Source organism: Cherax quadricarinatus, chromosome 34 (genome assembly GCF_038502225.1).
Source record: "Cherax quadricarinatus isolate ZL_2023a chromosome 34, ASM3850222v1, whole genome shotgun sequence".
Lineage (NCBI taxonomy): Eukaryota > Metazoa > Arthropoda > Malacostraca > Decapoda > Parastacidae > Cherax > Cherax quadricarinatus.
In genome coordinates this window covers 35188924-35202536 of record NC_091325.1, presented here as the reverse complement: position 1 = coordinate 35202536, position 13613 = coordinate 35188924, and the positions used below count along the sequence as shown (strand labels likewise).

Genomic DNA, 13613 nt, shown 5'->3' with positions numbered 1-13613 from the left:
AACGTGAAGAATCTAGGTTAGGGAAAAGCTTACTTGAGATAACAATACAGGAACATCCAGTGTCTCTAAGAATGGTTGACACATTCATACCATTGAGTGTACCTTCACTAAAAGGTGCGTTTATGTTTGCTTCCGTGAAACATTTACCGACATTTTCACCTTTTTTTCTAGGACAGTCGGGCCGTCTATGACCCCACTCATTACAGTTGAAACACTTTACTGTGAAGGCCGTGGAATTCTTAGGTACGGAGGGTTTGGATCCCTCAGATTGCTTAGGCACAACAGGTTTATATCTGCTACGCTCTTTAGGGTAGTTATTATGAGCGCACGCATATATATCAGCAGCTTGTGCCATTTCCGCAGCCGTATGAATGTTTCTTTCTTTAATGAATATTCGTAAGTCAGAGTTTACAGAAGAAAGGAATTGATCTCTTACCATCAGGTCTCGTAAAGATTCGAAATCGTGGTCAACCTCAGCACTTTCAATCCACGAATCAAATAATCTGAAAAGTGTTGTTAAGAATTGCATGTAATTTTGATTAGGAGTTATTTTAATGTGTCTAAACTCAGACCTGTAATGATGAGTAGTTTTTTTGAAAGCCTGAAGTATAGCTTTCTTCAGCAGGCTATAACTAGAAATAACATCAGAGGGTAGAGTGGAATAGACGTTTAATGCTGAACCTGACAGTAGTAAGCCGAGCCTAGTAGCCCAAGAATCTACTGGCCAGTCACAGAGAGTAGCAGTACTCTCGAATCTAGTAATATATGCCGCTATGTCATCTTGTTCTGAGAAAGGTGGTATTTGTGGCATCCTAATATTAGGTTCTTGGGAAGGGTATTCTAGAACCCCTTCATCTATTTTCTGCTTAGATAGTTCTATCTTCTTGGCTTCTAATTCCAACCTTGATTGTTCTAACTCAATTTCCTTCATTTTGAAGGCTACCTCTCTTGCCTGAACTCTGTCTTCTCTAGCTATCCTTTCCTGTTCGATTTTATCCTCCCGAGCTAGTCTTTCCTGTTCCTTTTTCTCTTCTCGAGCTAGTCTTTCCTGTTCCTTTTTCTCTTCCCGAGCTAGTCTTTTCTCCTCTCGAGCTAGTCTTTCCTGTTCCTCTTTCTTTTCTCGAGCTAGTCTTTCCTGTTCCTCTTTCTTTTCTCGAGCTAGTCTTTCCTGTTCCTCTTTCTTTTCTCGAGCTAGTCTTTCCTGTTCCTCTTTCTTTTCTCGAGCTAGTCTTTCCTGTTCCTCTTTCTTTTTAATAGCCATTTTAGCAGTAATGTAATTATCAAGGCTTTGTCCAGTAAATCCCATTTCCTTTCCAGCTTTCAACCAGAAATCTAAAGAATCCATCTTGTAAAAAGAAATATTACGCACCCAACTTCAACTGACTTAATTAAAATTAACAGTAACGTCTGTTACAAAAGAGGGACACAGTCCGCACACTTTAAACTTCCCAAAGTAGAAAATGAAATAAATTTTTCTCCCTGGAAGAATACACTTGTGGGCTCAATAGCCTTCACTAAGCAAAATACACACGGTTCACACAGGAGGGGTTATCATCAAAGTTCCCCAGGTCCAACAAATAGGTAAACTTCTAAACCGAACCCTAGAACCAAACAACGGTAAGTCAACCAGACTACCAGTAATGACTTGACACCTCAACTAACTCACCCTTTTCTATCTTAAATGTTATACTCACAACCAGTTGAACCATCAGGACGATGTTGCTTAAGAGTCGTATCCTGGCAAGGTCGCCATTGTCAGTGGAACGCCTTCCAACTGAACAAAAGAAATTAATGGAAAATAAATAAATAAAGAAATAACTTAGGAAAAATGAGAATAATGATTTTTGAGAATTTTACTTAAAATTTAAATATAATAAAAAAAATGGCCTTCAGTTCTTTTAGTTGGGCAGGAGTAGGTATGGCCCTGGATAGTTCTTCTGATGTTATTTATGTTAGTTATCCTGGGCAGATGGTAACAATTCGATGTTCTGGAATCTCCTACCACTTGGATGGAGCACAAGTAGAATAGGTAAGGGCCGGTAGTAGTAGAATAATGTTAATAAGTATTATTAACACATGTCTTGCTCCTTTATCTGGCGTCTATCCTGGAAGACCACGCCAGGAACAGAGCTGGTAAATAAGAGAAAATAAACTGGTTACCCATAGTCATGATAATATAACATTTAAGAATTGAAAAGAATGATAAATGCCAAAATCATTACTGGTAACCAGCAAACAAAATAAGAAACAAAGTGATACTCCTGGTATATCACCCTACCTGATTAGGAGAAGAGTGGAGGTGAAGTGACTCTCCAAACTTCAACCCACACCAGGTAAGGTCAATATTACCAGGAGTAGAAACTAACAAATCGGACACCAGGAACTAGTTTCGCCCCAGCCCGCCAGAGAGGAGGGGGGGGGTGCACGCGACGTAACTAATGGTTCCTGGTTGCCCGAACAACCTTAACCCCACTTACACCTACTTTTCCCTCACAGTGTCTAGTGTTGTAAGATGTTCAGTAGTTGTGTCTAGTGTTGTAAGATGTTCAGTAGTTGTGTCTAGTGTTGTAAGATGTTCAGTAGTTGTGTCTAGTGTTGTAAGATGTTCAGTAGTTGTGTCTAGTGTTGTAAAATGTTCAGTAGTTGTGTCTGGTGTTGTATGATGTTCAGTAGTTGTGTCTAGTGTTGTAATATGTTCAGTAGTTGTGTCTAGTGTTGTAATATGTTCAGTAGTTGTGTCTAGTGTTGTATGATGTTCAGTAGTTGTGTCTGGTGTTGTAATATGTTCAGTAGTTGTGTCTAGTGTTGTAATATGTTCAGTAGTTGTGTCTAGTGTTGTAATATGTTCAGTAGTTGTGTCTACTGTTGTAATATTCTCAGTAGTTGTGTCTAGTGTTGTAATATGTTCAGTAGTTGTGTCTAGTGTTGTATGATGTTCAGTAGTTGTGTCTGGTGTTGTAATATGTTCAGTAGTTGTGTCTAGTGTTGTAATATGTTCAGTAGTTGTGTCTACTGTTGTAATATTCTCAGTAGTTGTGTCTAGTGTTGTAATATGTTCAGTAGTTGTGTCTAGTGTTGTAATATGTTGAGTAGTTGTGTCTAGTGTTGTAAGATGTTAAGTAGTTGTGTCTACTGTTGTATGATGTTCAGTAGTTGTGTCTAGTGTTGTAGGGTGTTGAGTAGTTGCGTCTAGTTTTGTAAGATGTTCAGTAGTTGTGTCTAGTGTTGTAAAGAGTAAACAAAATCTGACTGCGTCGTCTGTCTTTAAGTTTCCGTTATCAATTTCATTCATATTTCTTTTCTTTTGCCTAGTCTAACATACAACTGAAATGTATATTTTTTTTCTTTCCTAACCTAAATTGTCAACATGTGATTAATTGTTAAAATGTGATAAATTCTCAACACCTGTTCATTCAAAACGATGATTTAAAGGAAGGTGGTTTACGTGTGGGAGTGTGAGACACACCACAGTACCTCACAACATGTGGGAGTGTGAGACATACCACAGTACCTCACAACGTGTGGGAGTGTGAGACACACCACAGTACCTCACAACGTGTGGGAGTGTGAGACATACCACAGTACCTCACAACGTGTGGGAGTGTGAGACATACCACAGTACCTCACAACGTGTGGGAGTGTGAGACATACCACAGTACCTCACAACATGTGGGAGTGTGAGACATACCACAGTACCTCACAACGTGTGGGAGTGTGAGACATACCACAGTACCTCACAACGTGTGGGAGTGTGAGACACACCACAGTACCTCACAACGTGTGGGAGTGTGAGACATACCACAGTACCTCACAACATGTGGGAGTGTGAGACATACCACAGTACCTCACAACGTGTGGGAGTGTGAGACATACCACAGTACCTCACAACGTGTGGGAGTGTGAGACATACCACAGTACCTCACAACATGTGGGAGTGTGAGACATACCACAGTACCTCACAACATGTGGGAGTGTGAGACATACCACAGTACCTCACAACATGTGGGAGTGTGAGACATACCACAGTACCTCACAACGTGTGGGAGTGTGAGACATACCACAGTACCTCACAACGTGTGGGAGTGAGACATACCACAGTACCTCACAACGTGTGGGAGTGTGAGACATACCACAGTACCTCACAACGTGTGGGAGTGAGACATACCACAGTACCTCACAACGTGTGGGAGTGTGAGACATACCACAGTACCTCACAACGTGTGGGATTGTGAGACATACCACAGTACCTCACAACGTGTGGGAGTGTGAGACATACCACAGTACCTCACAACGTGTGGGAGTGAGACATACCACAGTACCTCACAACGTGTGGGAGTGTGAGACATACCACAGTACCTCACAACGTGTGGGAGTGAGACAGAGCACAGTACCTCACAACGTGTGGGAGTGTGAGACATACCACAGTACCTCACAACGTGTGGGAGTGTGAGACATACCACAGTACCTCACAACGTGTGGGAGTGTGAGACATACCACAGTACCTCACAACATGTGGGAGTGTGAGACATACCACAGTACCTCACAACGTGTGGGAGTGTGAGACATACCACAGTACCTCACAACGTGTGGGAGTGTGAGACACACCACAGTACCTCACAACGTGTGGGAGTGTGAGACATACCACAGTACCTCACAACGTGTGGGAGTGTGAGACATACCACAGTACCTCACAACGTGTGGGAGTGTGAGACATACCACAGTACCTCACAACGTGTGGGAGTGTGAGACATACCACAGTACCTCACAACGTGTACGAGTGTGAGACATACCACAGTACCTCACAACGTGTGGGAGTGTGAGACATACCACAGTACCTCACAACATGTGGGAGTGTGAGACATACCACAGTACCTCACAACGTGTGGGAGTGTGAGACATACCACAGTACCTCACAACATGTGGGAGTGAGACATACCACAGTACCTCACAACGTGTGGGAGTGTGAGACATACCACAGTACCTCACAACGTGTGGGAGTGAGACATACCACAGTACCTCACAACGTGTGGGAGTGTGAGACATACCACAGTACCTCACAACGTGTGGGAGTGAGACATACCACAGTACCTCACAACGTGTGGGAGTGTGAGACATACCACAGTACCTCACAACGTGTGGGAGTGTGAGACATACCACAGTACCTCACAACGTGTGGGAGTGTGAGACATACCACAGTACCTCACAACATGTGGGAGTGAGACATACCACAGTACCTCACAACGTGTGGGAGTGTGAGACATACCACAGTACCTCACAACGTGTGGGAGTGTGAGACATACCACAGTACCTCACAACGTGTGGGAGTGTGAGACATACCACAGTACCTCACAACGTGTGGGAGTGTGAGACATACCACAGTACCTCACAACGTGTGGGAGTGTGAGACATACCACAGTACCTCACAACGTGTGGGAGTGTGAGACATACCACAGTACCTCACAACGTGTGGGAGTGTGAGACATACCACAGTACCTCACAACGTGTGGGAGTGTGAGACATACCACAGTACCTCACAACATGTGGGAGTGTGAGACATACCACAGTACCTCACAACGTGTGGGAGTGTGAGACATACCACAGTACCTCACAACATGTGGGAGTGAGACATACCACAGTACCTCACAACGTGTGGGAGTGTGAGACATACCACAGTACCTCACAACGTGTGGGAGTGAGACATACCACAGTACCTCACAACGTGTGGGAGTGTGAGACATACCACAGTACCTCACAACGTGTGGGAGTGAGACATACCACAGTACCTCACAACGTGTGGGAGTGTGAGACATACCACAGTACCTCACAACGTGTGGGAGTGTGAGACATACCACAGTACCTCACAACGTGTGGGAGTGTGAGACATACCACAGTACCTCACAACATGTGGGAGTGAGACATACCACAGTACCTCACAACGTGTGGGAGTGTGAGACATACCACAGTACCTCACAACGTGTGGGAGTGAGACATACCACAGTACCTCACAACGTGTGGGAGTGTGAGACATACCACAGTACCTCACAACGTGTGGGAGTGTGAGACATACCACAGTACCTCACAACGTGTGGGAGTGTGAGACATACCACAGTACCTCACAACGTGTGGGAGTGTGAGACACACCACAGTACCTCACAACGTGTGGGAGTGTGAGACATACCACAGTACCTCACAACATGTGGGAGTGTGAGACATACCACAGTACCTCACAACGTGTGGGAGTGTGAGACATACCACAGTACCTCACAACATGTGGGAGTGTGAGACATACCACAGTACCTCACAACGTGTGGGAGTGTGAGACACACCACAGTACCTCACAACGTGTGGGAGTGTGAGACATACCACAGTACCTCACAACATGTGGGAGTGTGAGACATACCACAGTACCTCACAACGTGTGGGAGTGTGAGACACACCACAGTACCTCACAACGTGTGGGAGTGTGAGACATACCACAGTACCTCACAACGTGTGGGAGTGTGAGACATACCACAGTACCTCACAACGTGTGGGAGTGTGAGACATACCACAGTACCTCACAACGTGTGGGAGTGTGAGACATACCACAGTACCTCACAACGTGTGGGAGTGTGAGACATACCACAGTACCTCACAACGTGTGGGAGTGTGAGACATACCACAGTACCTCACAACGTGTGGGAGTGTGAGACATACCACAGTACCTCACAACGTGTGGGAGTGTGAGACATACCACAGTACCTCACAACATGTGGGAGTGTGAGACATACCACAGTACCTCACAACATGTGGGAGTGAGACATACCACAGTACCTCACAACATGTGGGAGTGAGACATACCACAGTACCTCACAACATGTGGGAGTGTGAGACATACCACAGTACCTCACAACATGTGGGAGTGTGAGACATACCACAGTACCTCACAACATGTGGGAGTGTGAGACATACCACAGTACCTCACAACATGTGGGAGTGAGACATACCTCAGTACCTCACAACATGTGGGAGTGTGAGACATACCACAGTACCTCACAACATGTGGGAGTGTGAGACATACCTCAGTACCTCACAACATGTGGGAGTGTGAGACATACCACAGTACCTCACAACATGTGGGAGTGTGAGACATACCACAGCACCTCACAACATGTGGGAGTGTGAGACATACCACAGTACCTCACAACATGTGGGAGTGTGAGACATACAACAGCACCTCACAACATGTGGGAGTGTGAGACATACCACAGCACCTCACAACATGTGGGAGTGTGAGACATACCACAGTACCTCACAACGTGTGGGAGTGTGAGACATACCACAGTACCTCACAACATGTGGGAGTGTGAGACATACCACAGCACCTCACAACATGTGGGAGTGTGAGACATACCACAGTACCTCACAACATGTGGGAGTGTGAGACATTCCACAGCACCTCACAACATGTGGGAGTGTGAGACATACCACAGCACCTCACAACATGTGGGAGTGTGAGACATACCACAGCACCTCACAACATGTGGGAGTGTGAGACATACCACAGTACCTCACAACGTGTGGGAGTGTGAGACATACCACAGTACCTCACAACGTGTGGGAGTGAGACATACCACAGTACCTCACAACATGTGGGAGTGTGAGACATACCACAGTACCTCACAACATGTGGGAGTGTGAGACATACCACAGTACCTCACAACGTGTGGGAGTGTGAGACATACCACAGTACCTCACAACATGTGGGAGTGTGAGACATACCACAGCACCTCACAACATGTGGGAGTGTGAGACATCCCACAGCACCTCACAACGTGTGGGAGTGTGAGACATACCACAGTACCTCACAACATGTGGGAGTGTGAGACATCCCACAGTACCTCACAACGTGTGGGAGTGTGAGACATACCACAGTACCTCACAACATGTGGGAGTGTGAGACATACCACAGTACCTCACAACGTGTGGGAGTGTGAGACATACCACAGTACCTCACAACATGTGGGAGTGTGAGACATACCACAGTACCTCACAACGTGTGGGAGTGTGAGACATACCACAGTACCTCACAACATGTGGGAGTGTGAGACATACCACAGCACCTCACAACATGTGGGAGTGTGAGACATCCCACAGCACCTCACAACGTGTGGGAGTGTGAGACATACCACAGCACCTCACAACATGTGGGAGTGTGAGACATCCCACAGTACCTCACAACGTGTGGGAGTGTGAGACATACCACAGTACCTCACAACATGTGGGAGTGTGAGACATCCCACAGTACCTCACAACGTGTGGGAGTGTGAGACATACCACAGTACCTCACAACGTGTGGGAGTGTGAGACATACCACAGTACCTCACAACATGTGGGAGTGTGAGACATACCACAGTACCTCACAACATGTGGGAGTGTGAGACATCCCACAGTACCTCACAACATGTGGGAGTGTGAGACATACCACAGTACCTCACAACATGTGGGAGTGTGAGACATACCACAGTACCTCACAACATGTGGGAGTGTGAGACATACCACAGTACCTCACAACGTGTGGGAGTGTGAGACATACCACAGTACCTCACAACATGTGGGAGTGTGAGACATACCACAGTACCTCACAACGTGTGGGAGTGTGAGACACCACAGTACCTCACAACGTGTGGGAGTGTGAGACATACCACAGTACCTCACAACATGTGGGAGTGTGAGACATACCACAGTACCTCACAACGTGTGGGAGTGTGAGACATACCACAGTACCTCACAACGTGTGGGAGTGTGAGACATACCACAGTACCTCATAACGTGTGGGAGTGTGAAACTTACCACAGTACCTCACAACGTGTGGGAGTGTGAGACACACCACAGTACCTCACAACGTGTGGGAGTGCGAGACATACCACAGTACCTCACAACGTGTGGGAGTGTGAGACATACCACAGTACCTCACAACGTGTGGGAGTGTGAGACATACCACAGTACCTCACAACATGTGGGAGTGTGAGACATACCACAGTACCTCACAACGTGTGGGAGTGTGAGACATACCACAGTACCTCACAACGTGTGGGAGTGTGAGACATACCACAGTACCTCACAACGTGTGGGAGTGTGAGACATACCACAGTACCTCACAACGTGTGGGAGTGTGAGACATACCACAGTACCTCACAACATGTGGGAGTGTGAGACATACCACAGTACCTCACAACGTGTGGGAGTGTGAGACATACCACAGTACCTCACAACGTGTGGGAGTGTGAGACACACCACAGTACCTCACAACATGTGGGAGTGTGAGACATACCACAGTACCTCACAACGTGTGGGAGTGTGAGACATACCACAGTACCTCACAATATGTGGGAGTTTGAGACATTCCACAGTACCTCACAACGTGTGGGAGTGTGAAACATACCACAGTACCTCACAACGTGTGGGAGTGTGAGACATACCACAGTACCTCACAACATGTGGGAGTTTGAGACATACCACAGCACCTCACAACGTGTGGGAGTGCGAGACATACCACAGCACCTCACAACGTGTGGGAGTGCGAGACATACCACAGTACCTCACAACGTGTGGGAGTGTGAGACATACCACAGTACCTCACAACGTGTGGGAGTGTGAGACATACCACAGTACCTCACAACGTGTGGGAGTGTGTGACATACCACAGTACCTCACAACGTGTGGGAGTGTGAGACATACCACAGTACCTCACAACGTGTGGGAGTAAGACATACCACAGTACCTCACAGCGTGTGGGAGTGAGACATACCACAGTACCTCACAACGTGTGGGAGTAAGACATACCACAGTACCTCACAACGTGTGGGAGTGAGACATACCACAGTACCTCACAACGTGTGGGAGTGTGAGACATACCACAGTACCTCACAACGTGTGGGAGTGTGAGACATACCTCAGTACCTCACAACGTGTGGGAGTGAGACATACCACACTACCTCACAACGTGTGGGAGTGTGAGACATACAACAGTACCTCACAACGTGTGGGAGTGTGAGACATACCACAGTACCTCACAACATGTGGGAGTGTGAGACACACCACAGTACCTCACAACACTAGTATACTCACTAATATTAAAAAAATAGGTGATAAATAGACTGGGCAGTTAGTTAACAGTTTATAATCTGTCGACTTCACAAAGGGTTTGTAAAACTGTATGTAATCCTGTTCACCATCGTTCAGTCTATCTGTTTAATCCTGCGAGGCTTAATGTATTTATTTAAATTAGTTCATGACACTCCTTAGACAGACATACTGACGTCAGTGACATACTGTGTAAACAGACCCTCATTATGCAAACCATTTTGGGCAACTAAAGTTAATCTTGTCTCCAGGATGCGTCCCACGCCAGTTGGCTAACACCTAGGTACCTACTTACTGCTAGGTGAACAGGGACAGCAGGTGTAAGGGAACACGCTTAATGTTTCCACCTATACCGGAGATCGAATCACGGACACTCAGTGTGTGAGCTGAGTGCGCTGCCAACTGAGGTACTGAGATACGCACCCCTCCACGTGCAGGTTCACTCTAGCTTTCAGTGAACACAATTCAATAAACTCAAGAGAAATATCCTCATCAGAAAATACATGTACAGTAACGAGTACATATTTCTCCTGCAGCGTGTTGCACCATCCTTGATGAAGAGTCTGGCAGCCACCCGCAGCACCTGCACAACTCTCTGCCGCCCTTCATCGACGTGCTGCCGCCTGGGCCCTTCTACGATGTGGATCGCTCTGCCAACATCACGGCCCTCGTCAACCAGCCAGCCAAACTCAACTGCAGAGTCAATAAGATTGGCAACAGAACAGTGAGTGTGTGTTGAAAACTTTCTCATTTTTTTATTTATTCTATTTACAGGAATTTATAGTATATTCGCTTGAGTAACGTAGTTAATAAAAGTATGCTTAACTACTAACTTATATATTTACATAGATTTATTAACTTTATTTTGACGACGGACGAGAGTAACAGTCAACTGTCTAGGAGTGACGACGTCTGAGAGTAACAGTTAACTGTCTAGGAGTGACGACGGCTCAGAGTAACAGTCAACTGTCTAGGAGTGACGACGGCTCAGAGTATCGGTCAACTGTCTAGGAGTGACACCGGCTCAGAGTAACAGTCAACTGTCTAGGAGCGACGACGGCTCAGAGTAACAGTCAACTGTCTAGGAGCGACGACGGCTCAGAGTAACAGTCAACTGTCTAGGAGCGACGACGGCTCAGAGTAACAGTCAACTGTCTAGGAGCGACGACGGCTCAGAGTAACAGTCAACTGTCTAGGAGTGACGACGGCTCAGAGTAACAGTCAACTGTCTAGGAGCGACGACGGCTCAGAGTAACAGTCAACTGTCTAGGAGTGACGACGGCTCAGAGTAACGGTCAACTGTCTAGGAGCGACGACGGCTCAGAGTAACAGTCAACTGTCTAGGAGTGACGACGGCTCAGAGTAACAGTCAACTGTCTAGGAGTGACGACGGCTCAGAGTAACGGTCAACTGTCTAGGAGTGACGACGGCTCAGAGTATCGGTCAACTGTCTAGGAGTGACGACGGCTCAGAGTAACAGTCAACTGTCTAGGAGTGACGACGGCTCAGAGTATCGGTCAACTGTCTAGGAGTGACGACGGCTCAGAGTAACAGTCAACTGTCTAGGAGTGACGACGGCTCAGAGTATCGGTCAACTGTCTAGGAGCGACGACGGCTCAGAGTAACAGTCAACTGTCTAGGAGTGACGACGGCTCAGAGTAACGGTCAACTGTTTAGGAGTGACGACGGCTCAGAGTAACGGTCAACTGTCTAGGAGCGACGACGGCTCAGAGTAACGGTCAACTGTCTAGGATTGGCGACAGCTCAGACTAACGGTCAACTGTCTAGGAGTGACGACGGCTCAGAGTAACAGTCAACTGTCTAGGAGTGACGACGGCTCAGAGTAACGGTCAACTGTCTAGGAGCGACGACGGCTCAGAGTAACGGTCAACTGTCTAGGAGTGACGACGGCTCAGAGTAACGGTCAACTGTCTAGGAGCGACGACGGCTCAGAGTAACAGTCAACTGTCTAGGAGTGACGACGGCTCAGAGTAACAGTCAACTGTCTAGGAGTGACGACGGCTCAGAGTAACGGTCAACTGTCTAGGAGTGACGACGGCTCAGAGTAACAGTCAACTGTCTAGGAGTGACGACGGCTCAGAGTAACGGTCAACTGTCTAGGAGTGACGACGGCTCAGAGTAACAGTCAACTGTCTAGGAGTGACGACGTCTGAGAGTAACAGTCAACTGTCTAGGAGTGACGACGTCTGAGAGTAACAGTCAACTGTCTAGGAGTGACGACGGCTCAGAGTAACGGTCAACTGTCTAGGAGTGACGACGGCTCAGAGTAACGGTCAACTGTCTAGGAGTGACGACGGCTCAGAGTAACGGTCAACTGTCTAGGAGCGACGACGGCTCAGAGTAACGGTCAACTGTCTAGGAGTGACGACGGCTCAGAGTAACGGTCAACTGTCTAGGAGCGACGACGGCTCAGAGTATCGGTCAACTGTCTAGGAGTGACGACGGCTCAGAGTAACGGTCAACTGTCTAGGAGTGACGACGGCTCAGAGTAACGGTCAACTGTCTAGGAGTGACGACGGCTCAGAGTAACGGTCAACTGTCTAGGAGTGACGACGGCTCAGAGTAACGGTCAACTGTCTAGGAGTGACGACGGCTCAGAGTAACGGTCAACTGTTTAGGAGTGACGACGGCTCAGAGTAACGGTCAACTGTTTAGGAGTGACGACGGCTCAGAGTAACGGTCAACTGTTTAGGAGTGACGACGGCTCAGAGTAACGGTCAACTGTTTAGGAGTGACGACGGCTCAGAGTAACGGTCAACGGCAATAGAGAACAAATATAATGCTCAATGAAGACAAATTCCATCTACTCCGTTATAGAAAACCTGGAGGAAATAATAGATGGAACTGAGTATACTACAAACTTAAATCACACAGTAGAGCAGAAAAGTAATGTGAAGGACCTGGGAGTGGTAATGTCCGAAGATCTCACCTTCAAGGCTCACAACAGTACCACTATCAAATCTGCTAGGAAACTGATAGGATGGATAATGAGAACATTCGGGACAAGAGATGCCAAGCCAGTGATGATCCTTTTTAAATCACTTGTTCACTCTAGGCTGGAATACTGCTGTACATTAACATCCCCATTCAAGGCAGGTGAAATTGCAGGTTTAGAGGATGTACAGAGAACCTTTACTGAACACATAAGTTCCATCAAACACCTTAACTATTGCAACGCCTTGAATCACTTTTACTCACTGGAGTGCAGGCGAGAGAGATACATCATAATCTACATACAATAAGTGTCCGGGGCCCAAGACTGTTCAACAGCCTTCCACCAGCCATAAGGGTAATTACCAATAGGCCCCTGGTTGTCTTCAAGGGAGCTGGACAGATATATATATATATATATATATATATATATATATATATATATATATATATATATATATATATATATATATATATATATATATATATTCATTGACACATCGGCCGTCTCCCACCAAGGTAGGGTGGCCCGAAAA

General features: G+C 46.7%; 1 protein-coding gene across 1 annotated transcript in view; it reads left to right on the top strand.

Moving 5' to 3' along the window:
• LOC138850987 (zwei Ig domain protein zig-8-like) overlaps positions 1-13613 on the top strand; it is a 180543-nt gene that overhangs the window by 112622 nt on the left and 54308 nt on the right. Inside the window, exon 3 of the mRNA XM_070091269.1 lies at positions 10662-10849. Coding sequence (XP_069947370.1) covers positions 10662-10849 — 188 coding nt within the window. The remainder of the gene's footprint in view (positions 1-10661; positions 10850-13613) is intronic.